This window comes from Simochromis diagramma, unplaced genomic scaffold (genome assembly GCF_900408965.1).
Source record: "Simochromis diagramma unplaced genomic scaffold, fSimDia1.1 OVJJ01000596.1, whole genome shotgun sequence".
In the NCBI taxonomy this organism is placed as follows: domain Eukaryota; kingdom Metazoa; phylum Chordata; class Actinopteri; order Cichliformes; family Cichlidae; genus Simochromis; species Simochromis diagramma.
In genome coordinates this window covers 12363639-12390894 of record NW_024387245.1, presented here as the reverse complement: position 1 = coordinate 12390894, position 27256 = coordinate 12363639, and the positions used below count along the sequence as shown (strand labels likewise).

The following is a 27256-nucleotide window of genomic DNA, read 5'->3' as shown; positions in this document are numbered from 1 at the left end:
CCTGATGTAACATCCTGTAATATTTAGTCGGCCCATGTGGTGCTGCTGATACGAGTCTTGGCAAGCGAAACACAAATTTCTCACTCAGCTTGGATTTTTAAATAAGCTTTACTGGACGTTATGTCTGGATAAAGAGTACTCTGTCTGTTGTGGAGCTTTCTATGCGTACAGTTTTGAATGATACCCTTCTACCTTTTACTTACTTGGCAGAGATCGTGGCCATAATTAGAATGATGAAATCGCTATCTACTACTCACAGATGTTTTCCTGCTTTCTCCCTCTAACACACACTCACGGCAAGAGCTCACACAGTCACATCCACTGGATTTACATTTTTCTTTAATTATTCTTAGAGCAGATTAAGAGTTTAGTGAAGTCGGACTTTACTTGCGCAGACTTTACTAAACAAACATGCAAAGGAAAGAATATCCATGGTCCGCCTCAATTTCCTGACTGACGTCAGTCTAAGGGGGAAAGGGGGGCCTCTGAGATCCCCTCACTATCTGATCTGCATGTGAGAGGCTCATGCTGCCTCTGCACCACCCCCTTGTTTTCCCCACAGCAACAGGAAAACTGGAGGCCAAAGAGAGCGGCCACACTCTGTAGGAGAGGAAGGACTCAGAAGTCCAGCAGTACAGTAAGAACAAAGAAGGACACTAAAGGCAAAGGAATGAGCAAGAATCAGAAAGAAGTGAAGAAAATCCAGTCAGTCTATCTGCAGAACCTGGAGAAAGTGAACCAGGGGATAAAGCCGGACAAAAAAAGTTGGAAACCTAAAGAAGGAGACTTTGCTGTGCAAACAGCAATGGAAAAGCCGCGACAGCCTCCCATAGCTGGAAAAGTGGCTAAAAGCTCGGCTCACAGAATCAGCAGAGACCTGACTTGCTCCATCTGTTTGGATCTTTTCAAGCAGCCGGTATCCTTGCCCTGTGATCACACCTTTTGCCAGGGTTGCATTGAGGGTTACTGGGCAGGGCCACGGGGCACCGGGCAAGGTGGAGCCGGCTCCTGCCCTCAGTGCAGGAAGGTGTATCCCGGACCGAGCTACAGACCCAACCGTATAGTGGCCAACATAGTGGAGAGTTACTGTCAGGGTCTGGAGGAGAGCGGGACTGGACCCTGCCTGCCAGATGCCGGGGTGCCAGAGAGGGCTCCTGCACCGGTTGCACGCTGTAGCCGACACAGGGAGGAGCTGAAACTGTATTGTGAGGAGGACCAGGAGCTGGTGTGTCTGGTGTGTGGCATCTCCCAGGAGCACAGAAGTCACACCATGGTGTGTGTCCAGGAGGCAGAACAGAAGTATCGGGTGAGTTAAGCTTTAATGAAGTGCCTGTCAGCAGTTAAACGTTCAGCAGGAAGTCAATATCACTGTTAATGGGGTTTAAACTGTTTTTGCTTTTATAGTTTTAGACTTGGCTGCATATTTCCCAAAAACAACTTCTTCTGGTATTGCAAACATGCATCCTCTTGTGTTGTTCATCAGTGTGGAGTCTCCCAGGTTAGGCTTAAAGCAAAAGTAAGCTCTAATTTATCACGCTTCCCATTGTGTTTTCAACAAATCACCCTGGACAAGACATTGAGGGAGTCAGTATGTTTTGACGGGCTGCACAGTGGTGAGGCGGTTAGCACTGGTGCCTCAGAGTGAGAAGGTCTGGGGTTTGAATCCACCATCGTTTGCATGTTCTCCCTTTGAATGCGTGAATTCTCTCAAAGTACTGCCTTCCTGCCACAGTCCAAAGACATAGACAGGTGTGAGTGTGAATGGTTGTCTCTGTGTTAGCTCTGCAACAGATTGGCCATCTGTCCAGGGTGTACCCCGCCTCTCGCAGCTGGGATAGGCTAAAGCCCCCCTGTGACCCTGAATTGGCTAAGCAGAAGAGAATGGATGGTTAAACAAAATGCTTTGATTTTGTGTTTCTGCCCTGACAGGCATCTCTGCACAGCTCAATGGACTCTTTAAAAGCTGAGCTCAACATAGCGCTGCAGTGTGACAGAGAAGCTGAAGATGAGGTCAAGAAGCTGAAGGTGAGAGGAAACACATCGGAATCAAAATTTGCCACTGCGCATGCTACAATCACTATAAATATCCAGACTGACCCACTCGACCCACAGTTTTCTGTCTCATTCCCCTCATGGATTTTTAATGCTTTTGTGTATGTGCGCACAGACTGTTGTGCTTTTTGAAATAGACCATCGCTCCCAGTAACAATGTGCATCTCCCACTCAGGAGCACACCGCTGATCTGAAGCAGCGCATCGAAGCCCAGTTCAGCGACCTGCACCAGTTCCTCTACCAGGAGGAGAAACTGCTGCAGGTGAAGCTGAAGACCGAGGAGCGAAGAGAGCTGATTCGCCTGGACGAGCACAAGGCCCTGCTGTGCGTGGAGATCTCGCGTCTGCAGAGGGCCGTCCATGAGATAGAGGACAAACTAAAAGAGCAGGACCCATTCACTCTGCTCCGGGTACGCTTAGCCTGTTTGTACATACAGCACAGTTCATCTGGAAGTTATTACCAGGATGATGAGTCAGCTCTGGGGATGATTAAGTCAAAAAATGCTGAACTCTTGATTTTAAATATGTTTTCAAAACATTTGTATCACTGTTTTCAAAGAAATGGAATCAGAAGCACAATATTTGGGAAGAAAATGAGGTGTTTTTCAATCTATTATGTAGCAGACATACATTTATGTGCCAACAGGTTAAACAGGGTCCAACGTCAACATTCAAGATATAACTGAGCTGGGTGTGACCGCTTTGGCTTTCCTGTTAAGTCTGCAGAGTGGTCTTAGCAAGACGGTCGATTTGATTACATCATTATGAAAAAACTTCAAGGGTAAAGCGTGATAAATAACAACAACACTGTTGTAGTTTTTTTCCAAACAAGACATTTATGAGCTTAGACAGGATTCAGGCCAACGCTGGCCTGCTGAGCTCTAGAAAAATGAGTTCAGTTCAGGCACCGGGCCATACTCAGGCCAAGGCAGTGGGAATTTCCCCCGGCCACAGGGAGATCCCGCAGGGTGGGATAATGTGAGGTCAGACATTGATGTAATGTGGAAAAAGCTCTCTCTTCTTTCAAATACAGCAAAACTAATTACAGTCTTTTTGTCTCTTTTCCTGTGTTTATTCCCGTGTCTCATTTCAGAGCATCAAAGCACTTCTCCAGAGGTGAGCGTGGGAAAGAGGCCGAATATTTTGTCCTTGAAAGGCTCTGTTTTTGTTCTTTGGTTTCATTGTTTGACTTTGCTTTCGTTGACAGGCCTCCACTTAAGTTTGAGAAACCCGTGTTTACACCGCCCAGTCTGTGTGAGGGCCGGTTTGCAGGGCCCCTACAGTACAGAGTGTGGAAATCTATGAAAGGAAGCATCTATCCAGGTACTTAAAAGTGACACTCAGACTCCTGAATCGCTGCACTGCGCAGAAACCATCATCAAAATATCCAGCAAAGAAACATCTTTAGCCTTAAACTTCCTCTCTTGCCTTTGCTTTCTCCTCTTTTTAGTTCCAGCTTCCATTACATTTAACTCCAGCACGGCCAACCCCTGGCTCAGTCTGACTTCCTCCCTCACCTGCGTTCGATACCAGAACTTTAACCACACTGTGGAGGACAATCCCAACAGGTTTAATGCCGCCCTGTCACTGCTGGGTAGCCAGGGCTTCACCCACGGGCGCCACTACTGGGAGATTGAGGTCTACAGCAGCACAGTCTGGACTGTGGGGGTAGCCCGGGAGTCGGTACCCAGAAAGGGAGTCATCAAAGCCCTTCCAGCTAACGGCTTCTGGACTATCTCTCTCTCTTATGGGATTCAGTACATGGCGGGTACGTCCCCTCCAACTGTCCTGTCACTGGAGGAGCCACTGGCCAGGATCGGTGTGTACGTGGACTACAAGAGGGGCCTGGTGTCCTTCTACAATGCAGAGAGCATGACACACCTGTACACCTTCAGGGAGACCTTCACTGAAACACTGTATCCTTATTTCAACTTGGGCTTCCTGGACAAAGTGCATGAAAATGAGCCTCTCAAAGTTTTCTTGCCAAAGATTTAACTGCTGTGAAAAAAAAGAAGACAAAGGGTCAAACAGTTACCGAAAATGACTAGATATGCAAAAAACCACATGTGAATAAAAAAGGTTCCTACTGTACAGATTTGAAACTGTGCAAATGCACTGTGCAGTTTATCTCATCAGAAATCAGAAACACATGTATCTAAGCTTTGCTGAGTTTGCAGACTATGAATCTACTGTCAACCATTTCATTTCAGAGAAGCTGTGCTTCGGTGAAGAATGTGAAACTGTCTGGTTATCTGACTGTAGTGACATTATTGTAATGTGCTGTTATGTAATCTTCTTTATGCATGATTCATTAATTCATTCAGTACTTTGTTTTTTACTCTGTAAATAACTGACATCCTGAATTATACTGGAGTCACAAGACTTGATGATGTGATGCATTCAAGGACCATGGAGAAACTTTTTATTTCATCATAGCAAACATTAGGTTTGCACATACTTAAATAAAAATCAATTTAAATCGCCTTTTTGTATGTGTGCACATTTTTGTAACTGAGAAATCTTTGCACATATTGATCAAAAGCCTGCTACACTAAATGTGTGGTACCAAAGACGTAAAAAGATGTCCGTAATTATATGCACAAGTGTGTTATTTCCAGTATTAAAATGAACAGAACACCTCCATGATCAAACTCCTTAATTCTGCTTTCTATGACTACCTTATGGTACCCTTAAGAGTTCATTAATTAATTTATTCAACCACTTGCAGCACTATGAATAAATGTTTTACACTAGGGGGTCACAAGCAAAGAACTGAAATGAACACGTTTGCAGCCTGGAACAAAAAACTGTCCCTTTAATGATGATTGATTGTGCAGGGGGGACAAAATGAAAATAAATAAATAAATAAATAAACAAATAACTAAAACATGGCCATTGTCACTGCCAGGTTATCCATTTGCTTTAGGCTTCATTTTGAAACCATAATGTTAGCGTTATGTTAATGGCCATGTTGCTGTTTTGGAGCAAGAATGTCATATTTGGATTAGTAGGTGGATGCTTGGTTAACAAACTGGATTCATAGATTGTACATGTGCAATCCACACATATATTTGCTAATTAGTTCTAAGTAATTTCAGCACTTCTTGGGTGGCCTGAACCACACATCAAGGCATGCTAGTTCTATTTGTAACAGGTTCCAACAGTAATAACACAGCAGCTAGAGGTTCCCTAACTCCAGTATCCAGATAGATGAGTTAGCTATAAAAAGATTCACCCACCTGCAGTGATGCTGAAGGGGGAAACCGTGCACAGAGGCCAAAACCAATTTGTTACCAGGCTGTAAACATGATTCTTGCTTTTGGATGCAGCTTCAAGTGGCTGGTCGAAGAACTGCAGTTTCTTGCTCTTTCAAGTAGGTTTAATTTTATGTGACTGTGTGTCTCCGCAATACACTCAGTTCACCCAATTAGCGAGATTAGATCTGGCTCAGAAAACAAAAGGGGGGCATCAAGTCCCAAATAATCAGAGCAAAGCAGAGAAAGATTGTAGCCAAGAGAAAAATATGTCAAATCGATTTTGATTTAAAAGATGTCAGGCATGGCACAGGTGTGCAGAGGGTTTTTCGTACTAAACTTACAAACAAAGCTGGATGTTACTTGTGAAAACATCTTTGCAGTCATAGATGGGAAACCATGAAAAGGCTCATCAAGGTGCAGACGTACACACATCTCTCAGTAATTTGAAATTGGGAAAGAAAGTTAGTTGGTTAATTCACCATCAGCTTTCATAAACGGAACTTTGTTCACAACAAAAATCGAACATTTGTCCAAGACATTAGCGTCCTCTCCGCACGCTCAGCATCAGTGATGATGCAGCTGTAACCACACGCAGCAGGTGGTAATTTGCATGCATTTATGCCAAGTTCAGCAAAGGAAAAACTTCCCGATTAGCAAGTAGTCCAGGAGTTTAAGGAATCGTTTTTGATCGGGTGAAAAAAAACTTAACTGCTGTGAAGCAACAACAAGAAGCTGTAGAGGATGGCTGACATACAAACTCAAAAACTAAACTAATTTAAAGCAAAGCCAGATAAGAATATAATCTTAAATAAGAGATTAGGTATGATTCAAGAATACAGTTTTGCTGATTTCCATACATATTAAGTTAATTTATCAAGTAATATAATACATGAAACTGCATTACATCCAACAGAAGTGATGAAGGTTTCAACCTCAGAGAGAAAAAAGTGACACAGTGGAAATTATGATTAAAATAAAAGGGCAAACTATTATCACAATATATACATTTTACATTTTAAAACAGCGCTCCAATCAGCTCATTACAAGTGGTGTGATTGTATATTTATATATGAAATCATTCAAACTGTTACGGTACAGGGCTATATGATGATGAAGAGTGAAGATGTAATGTCTCTGCATGGCTTCAGTCTGTCTAACAGAAGTCAATGTAAAGCGTTTGGGCTGTTGTTTGTGGTATCAACCCGTGCATTCACTCCTCGCCAGGAAATGGGTGTGACCAACCAAATGCTAGGGGTGAAGTCTCCATTTAGGTTTGGGGAAGGTTTGGAAAGTCACTTGCTTACGTGTAATGTGTCCTGGAACTTTGTGCTTATGTAGCGTACATGAAAGCCTTTTTTATTGATGCTGTCATCCGAGTGAAATTTTAGAACAATGGAATCTCCAGCTGAGTACACGTCCTCTGGGGCCTGAGGAAAAGCAACCGATACAGACAAGAAAATAAACAAATAAATAAAAAATAGAAATTAGTGAGCGAGACTGATTTTATTCAGCCCTACCCCAGATCCGCAGTATCGTCCCAGCCTGGGAGACTTGGTGTCAGCGCCGTCATATAGCTCCACATAATCGTACCCGCAGTCAGCCTCCTCTTCAATTTCAAACACTTGGAAGATGATCTCGACACCGTAACCCTTCTCAGCAGTTACCACCCACAAACAGTCAGAGCCTCCAGGGTAGTTGTTATCTCCAAACTGGGCATGGGAGTACAGATCTTTTGTCTTGACCTCTGCTTTAAAGCTTCCTCCACATTCTGAGAATCCACAACCACAAAATTAGAGGGTCAAAAAGAGGAACTCATAAAAGTTAGGAAGGAATGCAGCTGAATTGTGACATTTTTGAGCTTTTATTCTGTCTTCAAAACACCATTTTACTCTATTTTTGCTTGGGGTTTTTTTCTTCTTTTTCAGCAGAGCAGTATTTTATAGTCTGTTTACTACAGTGGCCCTGAGATGCAAAACAACTTAAGAAAACACAGACAAACAGAAAACACTGTAAAAGCAATCAAAACACAAAATAAGTTGAAGAAAATCTTACAAAACATAAGGTGAATTGAATAAAATACAAAGGAAACTGAACAAAGCAAAATAGAAGCTGAATAAAACACAATAGAAGTTGACTAGAACACAAAGACAACTGAAAAAAACAAAATCTCTCAAAACACAATGGAAGTTGGAAATGGAAACTGAATCCAACACAAAGGATTCAAAGATTCAAGTGTTTTTGAGGAGACATTAACAGCTGTGGAGCTGATGGAGACCAAAACATGGGAAGGCTTTCACTGAGACGTGTTCAAAGGATTCATGCAGTGTTATGATTCATATAACACCGTACACACATGTTTGCTGTTAGCAAAGCAACTGTTAGCTTGTCACTTCTGCAGCTGTTCACGCACATTGGTGTTTTTCCAAAAACGCGTTTGTGTTTGTTATTGTGTTTTTTCTGTTGTCCTTTATTTAACCTTTGTTGTGTTTTGAGTGCTTTTGTAGCATTTTTCTATTTGCTTTTTGTGTTTTCTTATGTTGCAGAAGGTTTGACCTCTCAGGGCCACTGTAGTTTGCTCACCTGCTCTGTACGAAGCCTCAAACCCTCTCTTCTGCACAGAGTTGTCGGAGAAGAAACGCAGGAACATTTTGTTGGCGCTGGAGATGACCGGAGAAGGCTTTTTGGTGCCACAAAAGCGTCCCAGAGTCGCGGCGCGATTGTCTCTTCCGTCATAAATCTCCAGATGATCATAAGCGCACTCCAGATGAGCCTCCATGTCGACCTCATTAAAAATCTGGAAATTGTTTCGAGTTAAACTTAAAACGATATAAATGGTTTTGAACAGCTTTAATTTTGGCATCGTGACATACGAGTTTGATTCGATGGCCCGGGGTTGTAGAAAGAGACCAGGTGCAAGCCTTCTTGCTGGGATATTTGTCAGGCCAGTTGGGGCTGGCGATGGTGCCGGACACACTGTTTATCACATGATCACATCCCGCTGTAAAAAAAAACAAACAAAAACAAAGCAGGATGCAAAACAATGACAGCTGCACATCATTTCCTTTTCTCCAGCACAAGCATCCTCTGAGGTCATGCTGTGGAAAACAGGCCGAACATATTAACTGTCAAAATAAAAGCAAAACTAAAGCTGCCCTTAAGCAATCCTACTTTCCCACTCAGGCTATTAATAAATAGTCCTAAGGTCAAACTTTTGTCTGTAAATATGCAGCAGCTGGTAAAGGGTGTGTTCCCTCTAGGAGACTACTTCATCTTTAGATAGTAAGTGAATCACAAACGATAGCTTCATGTGTCCACTAGAGAAAAGTAAGGATGTATAAGGCCATACATCACACTGATGAGTGAACAGTGGACATACTGCACCTTCCTTGCAGTCATGCCTGTTGTCGTGCAGCATGAAGCCCCTGCGGCACTGACAGCTGTAGCTCCCGAAGGTGTTTACACATTCATGCTGGCAGCCTCCATTACCTTTGGAGCACTCATCTATATCTGTGGACATAGAATAGAGTAGAATAGAATACAATAGAAACTTTATTGTCACTAGCAACAAATTCCAGTGACAAACAGTAACATCGAGATATTGTAGAAGTAATTTGTAATTTTGCTTTTTATTTTGACACTACTACACATAGTATATATCATTTATAAGGATTTGACTGATGTAAAAATAATTCCCAAAAGTTATATAGAGCTTGCTGATCCTGGTACTCTAGGCAGTTTACATAATACATTTCGGAATACTCTGAAATAATCAGAATATAATTTTTCCCACACTCTAATGTGTGAAAGCAGGCATCAGAACTTATTGGGTCAGACTGAGATTAAGCCTTTCCTCAAGAAGGAAATGTCTGCTACATTAGGCACAGGATTTTAGGATTATATGGCTGCTAGAAATCATACATTGTCGTACTGTACAGAGTTTAAACGTGCTTTTTAGTGTTGCTGAGGAAAAGTAAATAACTTCAGGTAGCTGTTTATCTGATGATATTGCATAAACACAAGTAATCTGATCATTAGCCAGACTTTAAAAGGGGAACTATTATGATCATTTTCAGTTCCATATTCTGGAAAATTTTCTGCATATTTACAAACTGGGCGATTAGTTTACCATTTAAGTAATGGAGCGGGGCCGTTTATATGTGCAGTATTTTTTTAAAATAATATTAAATTTTCATACCTGAAATGGTGATTGTACATTATGATTCTTTTTTTTTAATTTTTATTCTTATTTTCCTAATATTCTTTACAGGTTTTCTCTTTTTTTGAGTAATCTATTTAGACAAATGTCTCTTATATTCTTACGTTTACATATCTGAGATTCGTTTCACATCTTTAGATTTAGATTGTATTATGATTTAAGCCGTACAGTCGAATGGTGAGTAAATGCACCAAATGTTTTTTTCTGATGTGCACAAACTGGTCTGTGTTCTGAATCACAATAAAGTAGCTATTCTATTCTGTTCTATTGAAATTTTGTGCTTTGATTTTATTGTTATATTATTTGACTAGCTTGATTAAAGGGGCAAAAATAAAGAACTGTAAAAGAAGAGAAAATCCTCAGATTTTGATGTGAATAATAAAAATACACAAGAGGAAGAATGTGTTTACACACGAAGACTAAGCATTCTGGGTAAGGTTGTGTAAGATTATATCTCTGTGATACATTATATCTCATTGTGAAGTCAGCGGACTGCATCTTTCTGGTTTTGCCGTTTTCCCTGCACCATACTGTTATTGTCACGGTCCAGCAGATCCGCCTGAGAAATTCTGTGTTGTTTTCTCTTTTTTCTCTCTCCCTCTGTCACCTGGGCGGAGTTCATTGTGGGCTCCCGCCTTTGGCCTACATACCTGCGAGATGAACACCTGCGTCTCATTAACTGGCCTCTACTAAAGGGAAGAAGCAAGACTGCTCTTCGCTGGCTCGATGCTTGACCTGTGTCAGTGAAATCCTGGCTAGGACACTGCAGTCTAGTTCCTGTGGTTTTGCTTCTTGCATTAACGCATTGTTTCCTGTGTACAGACACCGTGGACCTGCCCTTGTTGCCTACAGAGATTCTGGTGCGAGAGAGGAGTGAGAGACTGGTGAGACACCAAGAGAGACTGAAGAGGAGTGAGAGTGTTCCCCTGCTTTTCCCTGTGGATTCCCTGGAGCCCTGATCCCCGCACCCTTGTATATAGCACTTTGTCACTGTTTCACATTTCACCTGGTGTTTGTGAATAAACCCTCTGTTCTTCCTTTGAGCCAAGGAGTCCTGCGTTTGAGTCCCTCCATAACAGATATATTTACTGTGCAGTTCCTTCTATGCTTCCTAAATCATCAGTCAACTCACCAGAGAAGAAATGAGCCTTGAAGCCTCTCTTGGAGACGGTGTTATCAGACTTAAACTCAATTCTCATGTTGTTCTGCTGGGAGGTGATGACCTCTGGTTTCTCTGCTCCACAGAATTTGCCGTGAAGCTTCGAGTCTGAGCTCAACCCACTGCGCACTTCTACAAAGTCATATTTACACACCTGATGGGAAACACACAGAAATGATCCCTGTTAATAAATGTATTGATGTACATCATTCACTTGATGTATTTTTTACACATATATTTTAGCACGAGAGATTTTTATCAGGTATTTATTCCTGCTGAATGCTCTTTAACCATGTGTACAAGCACTTTCCTAGCAAATCACAAAAACCCCCACTAACATCATTTCCTTCGGTTTCAAACACATCAAACACCAGGGTGATGCGATACTGAATGGGTGCCACTAGCTGCCAGACACAGTTCTTGTTGGGTGGGTATTCTTTGGGCCAGCCGGGGGTGATGATGGAGCCATTCAGCATGGTGATGAATCCACCACAGGCAGCTGCTGGTGGGGCAAAAACACAGATTTAAGTGGTAAAAGTAAAAAAAACAAAAAACAAAACAAAACCCCAAATCCCAGAAACAACAGCAAAAAACAAAATTTGAAACTGAATGTTATTTTAAAAATAATCGAAATAATTAAACTGATGGATTTGAAATTGTGGTACTGGAAATAGAAAAAGACATCCTTAAATTTAACACCATTAGTTAGATTATTTGTTATTTTTTAAAAATGAGAGTAAACGTCAGCTCCTACTGCTATTTGTGTCTGCAAACACTTTTAAAACGATGAATCAAGGTCTAAGTTCTTAGTGAAGATACAACAGGGGAGCGCTGCCCTCATGTGGTAGAAACAGGAAGCTTCCTTGGAATCAAGACTCAACAAGGTAAAAATCTCATTCTAGTAACACCTGCGAGTCCCAAATACTCAGGATTATTATCAGAAATCCTATATATATGGCCTATATAACTTTAGGTTTACATCTATCTATTTATAGCACAGGGAAAAAGATGTGGGATTTAACTGTAGGCATAATAGAGCTGACAGCTTAGGCACACTACCGTAAAATTAAGCATGACATGGCAGAAATTCTAAACTACAGAATTTACAAACAGGTTTGTCAGCTGCACAATAACAATGTGAATCTGCTGTTTCACCACATCTGAAAGGTGGTGGATTGGACCGGTCACTGTGAAGGCCATTTGAGTACAGTGAAGTCACTGTCCTGGCCAAGAAGCCGGTCTGAGATCATCTGAGCTTTGTGACATTATACTGTTGGAAGCAGTCATCACACACTGGACTCATTCGTTAACCAGAGACTGTTTTACGAGGTGGTTTAAATATCTTTTATTTTGAAAATCTGAACCCTTACCTAAACTCAACTTTATTATGTGTCTTGATTCTCCCTCTAAAGTCAGTACCTGCAGGGATTATGGAATTATTATTGTGCACATGTGTGTTTCCCATAGTGAGTGGGTCCTCTCTAAACATTAGTATCCAAGAAAAAATGACATGAGGTAGCTTCATAAATAATGAATTTCTCATATAAACTATTAGAATTATTATTATTATGCTGTGGGGCTTTAGGTTTTACAAAATACAAAAAGGTCTCTGCCACTGAGCTCTTTAAAGGGCCACTTTATCCAAAAGACCAGAGCTACATATACAAGAGATGCTGTCAGGCTTCAAATTTATGCATCGTTCCCCTGCAAAGCTAACGACCCAGTGTTTTAACCCCTAAGACACCTCATCAACCTCATCAGTGCAGGTTGGAATTTCCATCTTTCTTTTCTGAATCATCAGTCACCATTTGTATTAATTTTTCACAGCAGTGAACTAGGGAAGCTATAGCCTAGTATATTTATATACATATTAATATACTACACTATAATAATAAATAAAGTATAGAATAATGTAGTGTGAAATAAATAAATAGTGTTTAGTTTACAACATGAAACTTGCATGAAGTGTTTCCATGGTGACCTGCAGAGACATACAGCAACAACACTTCAGCAGAGTCACTGATGGAGGCAGAGGAATCTGCAAAGTTTTTGTTTTTTCTATAGTTTAAGGATTTAAAGAAGTTGGTGTATTTTAAAAGCTGAGAAACTGAGAGTCAAGTTAGTCAAGAGTAAATTCTTATTTCTTCGACAAGTGTCGGGCAACACACCGATTTACTACACGGCCATGCACATCTGCTGCCATCTTCAAGGCTACAAGACTCAGATAAGACCCACTATTCATCCAAGCCAAAGCTAACATTAAATATCTGGTAAATTCTGATAAACCGAGAGTGGTCATGCTTAAATGTTAAATGCTTGCTGCTTGCTGGTTATTTTTACTTATTTGGACCATTCTCTGTAAATACTAAAGATGGATGTGTGGGAAAATCACAGAAAATCACTAGGAACAGTCCGTCTGATAAGTTCAGCGTCACATTTCTTCCCAATTCTGATGCTCAAGTTTGAACTTCAGCAGATCATTTGACCATTTCTTCATGCCTAAATATACTGTCTTGCTGACATGTTTCGATGATTTGATATTTGGTTAATGAGCAGTTAAAGGTGTGCATAGTGAGTATATATCATGTAGAGGGAACATACTCGTCAGAGTGTACTTCATATCGTGAAGCAGTGGCATTCTGAAGTTGACAGTAATTTAATATGAGCAGTCAGGCTGTAAACTCACTCTCACAGGTGTGTTTGTCAGCTGCCAGCTCATACCCCGGGTCACAAGCACATCTGTAGCTACCCAGTGTGTTCAGACAGCGCTGCTTGCAATTACCATTGTCAGGTCTGGAGCACTCATCCATCTCTAACAAAAGAAAATGGCAATTACTAGTTTTCTGTGCCAGACAAATGCATCAAACAGGTCTCACTGCCGGCAGATTGTTTGCTGCTAAAATGACCTTCTGACCTTTAAAAAAGTTGGCCGCAAACCCAGCTTTGTTGACCGATCCGTCAGATGCAAACTTGAGCCAGAGCTGGTTGGAGGTGCTTTTGATGTCGTCTGGTTTGTCGTACCCGCAGAAACGTCCGAGCAGCGGGCTGCTCTCTGAAGCGCCGTCTCTCACTTCCACGTAGTCGTAGGTACAACTGTCGTGTTTCTCAATCTGCACAGCGCGGACACAAAAGTCTGCTAATAGACATTACAGCAGAGGATTGTGAAGTCTGTCCAAAGCGTCATCCTCGCCATCCACAAACAATAAAAGTGAGATGTTTTTTTTCTGCTGACACTCTGTAGACTTTTCAAAGTTTAAAAAAGTTGCTATAGTACTATAGTATAGTAGGTAATTATTTAACAAATTTAATAAAACAAGTTCCAACATAGCAGCACATTAAAATCTTTGCAAATTAGCTAAGACTGTTTTAAATCTTTCCAGGTTGGCCATTCCTCTCTATATGCCAACTGCACCATTCACTGCAGGGACCACCTTTTAATTTTATTTGCTAGCACGTTGCCAGAATGCAGGAATAACAACAAAAGAGGTAATTTTACCTCAAATGATTGAAAGGAGAGGCCAACATTAAACCCCTCTGCCACTGTGATTTTCCACACACACTCTTTGTTGGACTGGTATTCATCAGGATAATTAGGCGACTGGATCTGGCCGCTCTCCCGCTTCACCTCTCCTCCACAGATGGCTGCGCAGGAGGTGAGAAGTGACATAAGCACCAGTTGATTGCAGTCACAGACTTGCTTTCATATGGCCAAATTCACATCTGTACCAAAAGGAGACGCATGGGAAAACTGAGCATTGTACCTTCATAAACAGCTGAAAATCCTTTGCCCACCCAGCTGCTGCTGCTCCTGAATTCAATCCACAGTCGGCTGTCGGTCGAGATAATCTGAGCTGGAAGTGTGTCTCCACAAAAACGCCCTGCAAAAGTGCAAAAAAACCCCCAAACTGTCATTTCTTCTAGGTAAGAACTTCACATTAGAGACGCAAGTAAAACAGACCTTTTAGAGGAGCCTTCCTCCAGAAGCCGTCCCGGACTTCGACATGGTCGTACCAGCACAAGTGACTCCTGAAGAGGTCCATGGACGTAAAATTGAGAACAATCTAAGATGCAGAGGAGACAGAAGGACACCAGGGTGTTAGCAAATGATCTGGCATCAAGATTTTACATCTGTGTCGTCCCAAAAGAGGTAAAAAAGGTGGAAGGTGATACAAATTCATTTGGGTTGTGCTAGAAAAAATCTGCCAAATCAAAATGTGTAATCCGATTACTTTTTTCAGGTAACAAGTAAAGTAAAGGATTACTATTGCAAAAAGGTAATTAGATTACTGTTACTAAAGCACGCTGCATTACTGCGTTACTAAAACCGTGATTTTTTTGCGAGAGTGTCTCATGACAATGATGTAAGTGAGTGTGACCTTCGTGGCAACAGCTGTTTGCAGATCAACAATGGATAATATAACGAGTGCGGGAGAGAGTATGAGCGTGAAGGGTTTAAAGCGTGGAAGTACTGACCTTACTTTGAGTTTGATTCCGTAAAAAGTGACAAAAACATTAGCGTCTGCTGCTCACTGCGTGGGAAGAAAACTTATTTTTAGAGCAAAAAAACCCCCTAAACTTCAGAGTAAGCACCGAGTGCGCTACGACGGGAATGTGAAACTCCCAGATCCTTCCACTGACTGCTACGACACACCTGCACCAGGGCAAACCTCTGCCTGCCCCACTCCTGCTTTACGGTGAAAATAGAGCAACAGGACCGCTGAGTCTCTGATTTTATTTATTTTCTGCTGTCTTATACATGCATCTATTTGAAAGACTGAGTGTAAACACAACAAACTTTTAATTTATGTGCTGGAATGTGCAGAAAATAGGTTTAAATGTTAAACAATTTTCTTCCAGTCAGAGAATGTTGCATATAATTTAATTTTTTGCTTCATGCGTAAAGTTAAAATATTAAAACTAATAAAACTACTTTCAAAAAGAGACTTTTTCATTTGATTACATTTTATATGATGGATTATGCAGAAACAATAGAACTGGGCTGAAAGATCTATCGCTTTATCACCTATTCAGGTTGTAAATCATCTTTTAAAAAAGTAACTAAGTTACTAATTACTTTTGAAAATAAGTAACCGGTAAAGTAACAAGATTACTTTTGGGGGGAAGTAATCAGTAACTAATTACTGATTACTTTTTTCAAGTAACTTGACTAACACTGGTGTTGGCCCTGAGAGGCCAAACGGACTGCAACTTAAGAAAACACCAGCAATAAGAAAAACGCTGCAAAAGTACACAAAACACAACGTATATATGAAAAATGACAACAGAAATAGGAAAAACGAAAACAGAAATGGAGAAAAACAGATTTCCAAAAGCACAAGGGAAGTGTTTCTGGGGAGACAATAACCCGACGGACCAGTTGCAGGAGCCCAAAACATGGTAGGCATATTTTATCATGATTCATTTAATACTGATGACGGATTTTCAGGCTAATAGTTAGGCTAACACACTTAACTCTCATCTTTTCCTTTCTCACAAAACCGATAGATCCTCCACTTCTTTTAAGTGTCTCCCAGCACAATTCTTAGCATATTTTGGTTGCAACTGGTCCGTCGGGTTATTGTCCCCCCAGAAACACTTCCCTTGTGCTTTTGGAAATCTGTTTCTTCCTGTTTCTGTTTCGTTTTTTCCTATTTCCGCTGTTGTTTTTCCTATTTCCGTTGTGTTTCGTGTGCTTTTGCAGCATTTTTCTTATTGCTGGTGTTTTCTTAAGTTGCAGTACGTTTGGCCTCTCAGGGCCACCGTAGTACGACTCATTGTGTTGACGCCTTGTGAATAAGAGCAACCAAAAGTAGCTATTATGTGAATGAAATAACTAGACTGACTTAGCCATATTCACCTCCGCATCCATGTGGCTAAATTAGAAACACCAATCAGCCCAAACAAATGAGAAAAAAACAAAAAACATATGTCTTGGTCACTAATTTATTTGAGAAAATTCTTTCAATATTATACATCTGCGATTGGGAAACTTGTTAACTTAGCAGAAGAAGTAAAGATGATGGTTGCAGTCCATGTGCTGTGAATGCTTGCTAACTGATATGGAGCATTAATACAACACTTAATGGACCTCATTTGAACTTTACTCAAGTCCTCCTTGCAGAACAGCTTCGACTGTAATGCATATGTTATAGTTTCTGCATCTGCTGAAGTTCAAGTGGCATGAATTTCTTCTTCAGATGGCGAGGCTCCGCGCAGATGTCTGCATGCCTGCCAAGTTTTCCCACGCTAAGTTTTTCCTTATGACTTGAGGAGTCACTTGAAGAAACTACATAACAATCCACTAACTACTCATGGGCTCTTATGCATAAATAAGCATAAATAAGAATGACTGCTCGTTTGTGGTATCTGCAGCTATCTGTGTCTGTATTCCCTGGAAAGATGTTAGTGGATTTCCTCACATTAACTGCTAACATCAGGGCTTTGAATTGGCAGTTTGAAAAATAAATTATGATTCTATGATGTGTTTAAGATCATTATCTTGTTGCACTACCACTTTATCTTTTGATTTAGCTCATGATCACTATGGATAAAGACTTTATAAATTCATTAGGTGAGTAACCATGCTGATCATGCCCTTATGGAGCTAATGCATCCACATATTGAGTACCTTTTCTCCAGGAGTGACAGAAATCCTCCAGACACAGTGGGTGTATGCCGAGTATCCGTTAGGGAAACCAGGGGAAGAGAAGTTTCCAGAACTGTCCTGCAGACTTTCCCCACATTCTGTCACAATAGGAGATTATTTAAAATATATTTAACTAAGAACTGAAAACAGAAAGATGTGAGGAAAGAAACATTACAAAGCCTTGACTGATCATCTGATTGGTGTTCAGGTAAAAAAAAACACAAAAAAAACCAGTTCACAAAGGACTTCATTTTAGGGAGAAATAATATAATTTTTTATCAATTTATTTAAACCAGTGATGATTAACTCTCAGTCATGAGTGCCTCACAAGCACAGAATTAGTAGAAATGATAAGTGAGTTCCATGTCTTGCTTCAAATAGGGTGTACAATGGGGATAAAAACATATAATCTCCTCTGATTTTTAACACATCTTGAATCTATGCAAGACGATTAGGGCCACTGATGAAAAAAGTGGACACACCTTTTTTTTTTCTTTTCCAGAATTCTGAGAAAAAAAGTCAGAATTCTGACTGTAACTGCAATCGAGAAATGGAAAGCTGCTCACTCTTCAGGGGAAAAAAGTCGGAATTCTGACTTTTTTTCTGAGATTAAAGTCTGAATTCTGGAAAAGAAAAAAAAAAGATGTGCCCACTTTTTGTTCCAGTGACTCTAATCATCTTCTGTATGAAACAGTCCATGGTGCATATAATAATAAAAGCACTTTTACTTTTAACCTGTGACAGTAGAGATGAGACTTTTCATTATGCTGCCATCAGGTTGAAACTGCTGTTTCAACTTGAAAACTACCACTAACTAAATAAAACAGAAATGAAAAGGATCCAGGAGTGTTAGAGTTTTTAGGAGCCTTAAACCACATGCCTTATCTATATCAGAATTCCCTAAAGAGTGAGCAGCTTTTCATTTCTCGATTGCAGTTACAGTACGCAACACAGTTGCTGTCTGCACTGTCCTGCAGTTAGAAACCATCAGTGTGAAGAGCGTCTCTAAACAAAACATAAAAGCTACTCTCCAGACTATCCAGCTACGTGGATAGTCTGTTGGCTTTGCAAGTAGCAGCTGCTATAATTGGTTCGATAGAGACGAGGAGCGACACTCCTGTGTGTCTAAAGATCAACCTTAACCTGACCATCGTTCACTGCGTCATTCTCGGCTAGAACATGAGGCCCACGAGTCTGTGAAACATATTAGTGAGCCGAGTAATTTTCACATATTCATTGACGCAGGAACTCCAAAGGTCTGCTGTTGATCTCAGTAAATGGATCAACAGCAGACGTCTGCCTGGAAATGTGGGTAAATGAGTGTGACGCACTCCAGAAGACACTCTGCAAGAAAGCAGATAAAATACGGCATCAAGACTGTTTTCTTAGAAATGTACTGCAGTGAAATATTGATTTATTCTTTCTTTAAACTGACAGCATTTGGTGTTGCTGTATTTTGACAAGATTTCATATTAGATATTGAAGCCGGCACAGTTGTCCAAATAGCATGAAGCGAACGGGGGATTTAATCTTGGCATCTTAAACCGTTTGTGTTGTTGTGTTTGATCGTAGAAGAATTTTATCCAAGAGTAAAATTGTATTATTTCTCCTGAATATGGAGGTTTTTGTTCCATGGTTTTCTGCTCTATTTAATATCAAGCAAGAATTCCTGAACCTTTTTTGTTAACCCTTTGTTTTTGTTTGACAAGGGTAGAGGAGTTTTATCTTCAGTTAGACCAGTTACTTTTAAATTAATGAATAATAAAAGTATAAAGGCCACATGGGATTTCATTATATAGTTTGGTGAGTAGCCTCTCTACATCAAATGTAGCTTACTTGCGCATTTGTAGAGTTTGCAGGCCTGTGCAATGTCTCCTTTACTGAGCTTGGTCCTCTGCCCAATAGATGGCCTGACTCCATTGACATCATAACGGGGCAAGATTGTGTCTAAGAAGATGCCTCTGTTTCAGAAAAACCACAGCAAAGAATCCAGTGACAACACTTAAAGCCTGAAGAGAAAAAAAACATCTTCTAACTTCTAACTTTTACTGATGTGCAAGAAGATCTGAGTTTCAGAGGTTTTAAACTGAAGGATCGATGAAATCTACATGATTTTTCTGATGTACCTCCTGTTCAGGACCTTGATTTATTGATTGTGATAATCTTTCACTGAGTTCGGAGCTCCCACCCTGCAGTTCCCATGGTGATGCACCCATGAATGACAAGCATGTGCAAACAGAGCGCTCTGAATGGGGCCTTTCGCCGGTGCCAGCCGGCTCAGTGGAGCCCGCTCCTGAATGCCAGAGTAAAAGGCCACTCCACCCCAAATTGTTTGACAAAGACTGAACTGCCGGGCCTTTTTTTAGCTTGGCATGCCTCCATGACCCAGACCTGCAATGTGGTTATGGGGGTAAAAAACCAAAACACCGAGAAACTGAAAGGGGCAACGACATGCATGGGAGAGAAACAAAAAAGGAGACTAGTGTGGAATCGCTTCTGTAACAATACAGGACAAATCCCCCAGAGGTTTCCTGTGAGGCATGCTAAGCAGAGCTGACTCAAGGGACAAACACCAGGTCAGGGTAATAGCCCTGTTAGATAATCAGAAACAAGCTTGGTGACGATGACACGTGGGGCTAGTCAGGCTAGTGTGTTTGCAGTTTGGAGGTAGGCAGAGAAAATCATGAATGAGATATTTAGCGATTAACTGAAAGGTTTTTAATTGCCTGTTAATGTAAATAAGGTAAAGCTAAAAGTGCAAATGTTCAGAAAAAAACACAAAAAACAAAAGAAAAAAACCTTACATTTCTGTTGAGAATATACTAACATGAAGCAAAAAAAGATGCCAACCTGGAAAATGTATTCCTTGCATAATGCATGATGCTGCCAAAGTCGTATACCTCTCCCAGTGAGTCGACCTCCCCTGGTTCCATCTTCAGGAAGTTATACTCCTGCCCTTTTGATGGACAAACAGGCAAAGAACTAAATGCAAAGACAAACATCTGCAGCATCAGTATCCATTCCCACATATTTATTTCATCCTCAACGCACGCATGCAGTAAGAGTACCTTGTTGAATGTTGTCTCTGATGATGCTTACATGCTCATCACGGTCCGGACGTGTGTGTTCATGCCAGAAGCCAATCACGTGGCCGAGTTCATGCACAACGATGCCAAACTTGTCACAGTTTTTTCCTATAGAGATAGCCTGAGGGCCGCCACCTCTCCTCCCCACATAGGAGCAACACCTGCCGGTCAGCGACACTATTCAGGTCCACATCCTGTTTTTATTTCCCCCCCATGTTTTTAACAGGTTAACTATAAAGAGAGGTATATGCCCACTTTTAAAGAAAGTATTCAGTCTGAGCTTTCCATCTTTTATATACAGTCTATGGTTTCTGAATAGAAAACAGTGGAAACAATAAATCTGGTAAAATAAATAAATAAATAAATGAATAAGAGCTCCAATAATTTTAGTTTAGATCATTGTGCGTTTTTTTTCTAAGCCAACAAGCTGAGACAAACACTTCTGTTAAAAAACCGATGACATCATAAAAATGTTGACATGCTCCCAACTTACCCACAAGGTCTGTAAGTGAAAACAATGTAGCTTTCTTCAGTCGCCCTCTCTGTGAACGTTACACAAATGTGTTTCTCCCAGTGACGCATCGCCTGACGGAAAATGGCTCGCTGACTGCCTGAAAGGAAACTCTGAATTAGACGTTGACAGTTTCAGGATGTCCAAGCTGCACATGGCAACAAAGACTCCTTAAAGCAGTGGTTTTTAAATGTTTTTGTGCCCAATGCACACTACAGGGCAAGCCGAAGATTTCCAGGCCCAGCAAGTCTGCAGAAAATAACCTCTATGCCGTCTGGTATGTTGTCAGTTCTTTTTGATTGAATTGTCAGGTGGATGCACTGTTAAGCATTACACCTAAAATTCATTTGCTTTTTGATATCCTGCAACCATCCTATCATGGTGAAATCAGATGTAAGACTTATTGTTGTCCACCAAAGCTCACCACTGAAATTTCCGCTGATCACGTAGGGGATGATACCATCAGGCCATACTCGCTCAGGTCTGGCGGTGGCTGCTCTCCTCTGTCGACGGAGGCTGTGTCTGTCAGCAGCCCTCTCACTCCTTCTGTTTTCACTGGAAGTGGAACTGTTAGCTGTAAAAGATAGATAGATCCGCTTATTTGCACATTCAGTTTGAATTCCTAACATATTAGTTGGGTTTTCTCTGTTTTGACACCTGAGTTTGTGTGGTTGCTCTGGACAGCGTGCTGTGCATCATCAGCTCCTTTGAATAAGCGGAGGTCGTCTTCATCCAGTGCGATGTCTCCCAAAAAGGCAGCTATGAGGATAAAAGTTCTCCGATAAATTAAAGATATATAACTTTGTGTTAAAGCGACAGGGAGGAGAATTTTAGAAAGCACCTCTTAAAGAGCAGTCGCACAACAACATGAGCATAAAGTCGCTGATATCAAAAGTCTCTGATTAAAGGTTTTAATTTTTTGTTTTATTTTCTCAACCCCTTTCTACGTTTGTCTTTTCCCCTTCTTTGTGTTTTCGTCCTCATTCGATTACATGTTTTTTTTAGAGCTGCTATTTCTTCTTGTGGTTTGCTCATGTTCACCTCTTCCTGCTGCCTTATTTTGTCTTTTATGTTTTGACTCTTCTTATTAGTTTGTCCTTCAGTGGGACTTTTATTGGATTGTCTCATCTACTTTAACAAGTTTATTAAAGTCATCTCTTTTTGCAACCTGCCCTTGGCTCACAAGCTAAAACATATCTGAGGACTGTTTGTGTCCTTTTAAAGGAAGGAAGGTAGATGTGAACTGAATACATTACAGGACTGTGATCGTGCTGAGCTGGAGTTTGCAGGACTGCTGAATAGCAACTGAAATGGGTGCATACAGTAGAAATTGAATTATTAAATCAGTTCACATTTTTAACTAAATATCATAAAATCTCTTTGGATTTTATGATGGATCTCTGGATCATCCAGTCCGTGATGAAGATTAGAAATACCATTAATCATTATTCTAACAGCGTGGTTTTAATTTAGAGCAATGCTAAAGTTAGTTACTATTAAAAAAAACTGCTATTCAGTGTTTAGCAACTGACCGGATCAGTGTACTCTTGTGCGTGTTCGTGCGTGTGTGTTCATATCTGACATATCAGTATGATATTTGACTTTTGTTTTCATCCACACAAGCTGCAAAATTTGGACTTCTAAATACAGTAGTGTGCAAAACTTTTGAGCCACCACCCATTTCTTTATGCTTTGCTTCCAAGGAGACAGACTGTTGTAATTCTTTAAAGTGGTCTTGAGCAATAGTCTTTTACACATTGCTTTTCACTCATTTTTTATTCCAGTTCTTGTACCAGACCATTTTCACAGGACTGTTTCTTTTTGTTTGTCTGTTTATTTGTTTAAGCCACTTACCACTGACCTATTACTCATTCAAGCATAAAAAGTCACGTAACAAGGGGTGAACCGGTGTTGTGTCTGCACATAACAAACAACTTAGCAAAGAACCTATTTTAAATTGTATCTTCAGGCACTTTGCTACTAGCAGCTTGTTGTAAAATGAATAATTAAATAAAAATCCTCCAATTTCTTTAGTTGAATCCATGAAAAATACCAAAGATCGCACAGTTTGATAGATAGAAAATAAGATTTTTGCACCAACCAGCTATCAGCTGATATCTCTGCATAAGATGCACCATGTCTAACTAAACTAAGTAAACTGCACAAGTGGAAGAAAAACAAAGAGTGGAAGGCCAAAAACCTATCTACAACAGATGAACAGCAACTGAAAGTCATGTCCTTAAGAAATAGGAGAAAACGTCTAGAAAGGCTTTGACAGAGGATCTGAGAGACGCATCTGGCTCATCTACTGTTCACTGAAGCTTCATCAGAAATGGTCTCAGTGGAAGGACGGCTGTCAATAAGCCATTATTAGGAAAGAGAAACAGAAAGGAAAAATTGAGGTATACCAAATTACACAAGAACTAGACTGATGGAGTGATGAATCCAAATTGTTGATTCAAATCATTATCAAGATATATGGAGGAGGTCAGAAGGTGAGGGAACGGTGTGTCCACAGCTGTCTGTAAAACACAGTGGACGCTCTGTCATGGTTTGGAGTTGCATTTTAGTCAGTGGTGATGGAGATCTTGTCAAAATTCGTGGAATTATGAACATAGAAAAATACCACTAGATTCTGATCCGCTATGCAGTGCCACCTGTAAAGTGTTTGATAAATTTTTATTAAGGAGACCAATCCACGAGTCTCATGGATTGGTCTCCCCAAAGCCTGGACCTCAACATTACTGATGCAGTGTGGGATCATATTTGATAGAACAGAACAAAGAGCAGCCAAAGAAGAGCTTTGAATGTCCTTCAAGAAGCCTCTAGAACTATTCCTGAAGACTACATAAAGACATTACAAAAAACCTGACTCAAATATTGAAATTCAAACTTATTAAAATTGCACTCATTTTTTTTCTACCTTATATACTGGCTCTCCATGTATTCTTGCTTCAATAAATCACTACACATATTTTCTATACCACAACATAAAGAAATGAGCATTGGCTCTTTCATCCAGGTCTGTATATAAAATGCTAACAGCAGATAAAATGGACTGAATTTGCACTTTGACACAGAAAACGAGTAAACTCCACGAATTCACAGAGGTAAATGCCCCAGAGGTAGATTTGTAAAGGTCTCATCAACTTTTCTGCAATACCTTAAAAAAAAAACAAAAAAGAAAAAAACAAGTTGCGTCACTACAGGATTTCTTACAAAGTCAGCAGTGCAGCAAACACAGCAGAAGACAAAAGTGGTGAAACAGCTTCAAGATATGGCATAGCTCAGTGTCAGCTGCAGAGAACTGTTAAAGAAGAGTCTGACAGAAAACTGGGCTCTAACAGGCCGTGGGGAAGTGAACGAAGAAACCATAAACTTCTATGCTGAACTATAAGATTAGCTACAAAACATCTTCCAGTGGCCAACAAAGGTGAGAGTGAGGAACACAATTAAGGGTTGTGGATAACTTCCAAAACTCAAGGATGACATGAAACGCTCTTTGAAAAATAATATCCGTCATATTGGCCAAGCAGAGCTGCTCACTTGAGTCTTTCCCTCTAAATACCTCATTTAACAGTGTGTGTAACAACCTTTGAAAGTACAAATGAAAAGAGGTAGTGGGCCCTGTGTCAGCCTTTGAAGTAAACTCACTCAAGCAAAGGGTGACTGTAAATGACTGTCACCCCTGCAGTGCGCACCCCATGCTCTGGAGCTCGAGGGATTTCACCACAGTCCAGCTGAGGGTTGTGCTGGCACGGCCTCAGTGACCTCAAGTCTCCAGGCAACTTCCTCAGAGTGGAAGAGTGGTCTGTTTTGAAAGCTTCAGAAGTCACAAGTGAAAAAGGAACCCCAACCTGCTGGAGGCCCAGGATAACCGCAGTGAACTGTTTGTCATGTTGGATGATGGAAACCTTTTCTTTTATATGTATATATATATATATATACACACTGCCTGGATGTCCTTTACCAATATAGTATAATATGACATATTATGCTATATTGGTAAAGGACATTAAACATTTCTTGTTTTAATGGGATTTTCCCCCTCTCAATAAATGTTAAACGTGAGGAACACGCTCTTCTCGATGACTTCTGCAGTCCTCTGTGGCAGACTGGATGTCGGCTTCTGTGGTAAATCCTGATTGATGACCAGCCATTCCTGGCTTGTCAGTGCACCAAGTTGATCACAACAATGATCATAATCACATTCATGCATGATGGAGCGCCATGTCACAAGCCAAAAGCGAGTCGAAAGTGCCTCGATAATCATCAAATTAACATTTTCGATCCAATACCAGGAAACTCTCCAGACCAAGAGTTTATGCCTTAGCGAGACCTTAAAAAAGTGGATGGACAAGCAGAAGCTCATATACTGGGGACATCGTGGAGTTTGGATCACCATCAAACAGGATTTTGAGGCTGATATCCAACACGTCGTGAAGAATTGCAGAAGTTATGAAGAAGGGTCAGCATTGTGAATACAGACTCTTTGTAAAAATGTATTTTGTTTAACAATAAAAGTCTTTGAAATTCATAAAATGCTTATGATTGTTCTTCATCATCAAAAGAAGTAAAAATGTAACAAAAAAAAAACTGAAACGCAAAATCTGTGCCATTGCCTAAACTTTTAGTTATGACAGTACAACCTATTTATATTAAAAACACAGACATGTACCATGTACCACTGCACTTATGTTAATTGAAAGTTATGGTATTGTCTTGACTGCAGGTATTTAAAGTTACTCTTCATTGCATTTAAAAAACAACTACTGTACTTTAACACATTAATTTCAACAGATGCAGTTTCTTGCATCTTGCTCACAATACTTTGTCATTATATTAAGGAAATATGACATTACTTTATTTTGGAGCATGTATTTATTTTAACTCTACCAGAATGCTAATGTTAATATTACTGTTATTTTACATGACAGACCTTTGAAGTGTAACAAAATTTACACTGTTAAACACTAAAATTGAAAAAAATTGAAAATACAGTAATAGTTTTTTTTTAAAGTATAACATGATTAAAAGAACAATTATTTCACTACATAAATTAATTTGGGGTACATACTGTGCTGTGTCTATAGCGTCACTGTCACCTCTACATCTCTTTCTTACAACTGAGTAAAGATAAAAACATGCTTGCTTTACTTTGAAAAAAACACACACATATTAATAAGTGCAAACAAAAAAATAATTGGTTGAACTTTTTCAGTACAGAAAGTCTACATTTGACTTTAAAAGTAGTCCTTTTTGTAAATACCACTGCAGTTTGCAATGGCACAATCGTTTTGTTTGTCTTTTAAAACTGCATTTACACCATTTTCATGTCGTTTAACAGTTTTTTTTCTTCTTATTAAACTTGATTTAATAGCTTTAGGTTAAAAAAAATAACTTTTTGTTCCAGAGGATGTAAAACATTTACACTTTTTGTATTTGAACATATTGTGTAACATCCTCACAATCGATTAGCTGCTATTCTAAATATTTTCAAACAACAATAAAATGTAAAAAATAAAAAAATAAAAAAATGTAAATATTATTTTTGGACTGAAAATATTTTCCCTGGTTTAAAGCTTATTTACATCCAGTCTTCACACCTATTAAGCTGAGAGCATCATTTTTTTTCTTCTTTTAAAGGTTTATCCTTTAATAAACATCTAGCTCTTCTCACAGGGATTGGAGCCTTCAAGACTTCGAACTGTTGGCCAAAAATACACCAATAACACACAACAAGAGAAGGAGGTATCATGTACAGTAATATGGACAGTACCGGCTTTACATGGATCCTTGTAGTCGATTTCGTCCCCGAGGTCAGTAAAAGTTGCGTCCACAGTCTCCCAATCAGCCGCCAGAGGAACGCAAAGACAAACAAACAAAAATCTAGGGACGACTTCCATTGCCTTTTGATCAAATATGCAGAGGAGCTAAAGTTTGTAATTGTGCTGCAGTAAGAGGAAAAAGGCGCTGAAAAGACTCTCCTGCCCAGCGGCGCTGTTTCCTCACGTCTCCATGCTGCTGCAGTGATTTCGCTGGCATCCAGCACCGAGCGCACAGCAACGCACACACCCATGCCTCTGAAGCCAGAGAGGTGCTTCACCTGCTGTCAGGTGACTTAGGGGGCTTTGCATCGGACGTAAGCGCGGGTAAAATCCGTGTCATTTCTTTCTGTGTTAATAAACATGTTAGAAAGATTTAAAATTAAAGGGGAAAAACACCTATAGCAGGAACACAAAGCTGACATGTAGCCCATCCTGTATTTGTGCACTACAACTGTTTCTCGACAACCTGCATCTGTTAAATAAGAGAGACTGGGTCGTGTTT

General features: G+C 40.2%; 2 protein-coding genes across 3 annotated transcripts; one reads left to right on the top strand and one right to left on the bottom strand.

Moving 5' to 3' along the window:
- Positions 1–331: 331 nt before the first annotated feature.
- trim69 (tripartite motif containing 69) lies at positions 332–4534 on the top strand. The gene is made up of 6 exons (XM_040000569.1): positions 332–1306; positions 1930–2025; positions 2228–2461; positions 3145–3167; positions 3259–3374; positions 3502–4534. Exons 1-6 carry the CDS (start codon positions 671–673, stop codon positions 4044–4046), a joined length of 1650 nt encoding a protein of 549 aa, XP_039856503.1. The 5' UTR covers positions 332–670; the 3' UTR covers positions 4047–4534.
- On the bottom strand, positions 4348–27189 carry LOC120714385 (bone morphogenetic protein 1-like). 2 transcript variants are annotated; one of them, XM_040000567.1, is made up of 20 exons: positions 26706–27189; positions 21584–21685; positions 21351–21500; positions 20909–21026; positions 20398–20576; positions 20180–20285; positions 19166–19290; positions 17312–17427; positions 14642–14744; positions 14445–14561; positions 14180–14325; positions 13598–13793; positions 13370–13495; positions 11022–11185; positions 10657–10837; positions 8690–8815; positions 8179–8306; positions 7889–8102; positions 6826–7076; positions 4348–6735 (listed from the first exon to the last, which is right to left on the bottom strand). In XM_040000567.1, exons 1-20 carry the CDS (start codon positions 26830–26832, stop codon positions 6601–6603), a joined length of 2910 nt encoding a protein of 969 aa, XP_039856501.1. In that variant the 5' UTR covers positions 26833–27189; the 3' UTR covers positions 4348–6600. The 2 variants fall into 2 exon arrangements, with proteins under 2 accessions (XP_039856501.1, XP_039856502.1); XM_040000568.1 differs by having other exon boundaries at positions 11022–11182.
- Between the last annotated feature and the right edge of the window lie 67 nt (positions 27190–27256).

What these genes read in the sequence shown, in the direction of transcription:
- trim69 (XM_040000569.1), top strand. Translation starts at nt 671, where the DNA reads ATGAGCAAGAATCAGAAAGAAGTGAAGAAAATCCAGTCAGTCTATCTG. An exon ending in ACCCATTCACTCTGCTCCGG is followed by an intron (nt 2,462 to 3,144) that starts GTACGCTTAGCC and finishes GTCTCATTTCAG; the next exon opens with AGCATCAAAGCACTTCTCCA. An exon ending in ATCAAAGCACTTCTCCAGAG is followed by an intron (nt 3,168 to 3,258) that starts GTGAGCGTGGGA and finishes TTTCGTTGACAG; the next exon opens with GCCTCCACTTAAGTTTGAGA.
- LOC120714385 (XM_040000567.1), bottom strand. Translation starts at nt 26,832, where the DNA reads ATGGAAGTCGTCCCTAGATTTTTGTTTGTTTGTCTTTGCGTTCCTCTG. An exon ending in GCAAGGAATACATTTTCCAG is followed by an intron (nt 19,291 to 20,179) that starts GTTGGCATCTTT and finishes TTTCTGAAACAG; the next exon opens with AGGCATCTTCTTAGACACAA. An exon ending in CAAACTCTACAAATGCGCAA is followed by an intron (nt 17,428 to 19,165) that starts GTAAGCTACATT and finishes CTATTGTGACAG; the next exon opens with AATGTGGGGAAAGTCTGCAG.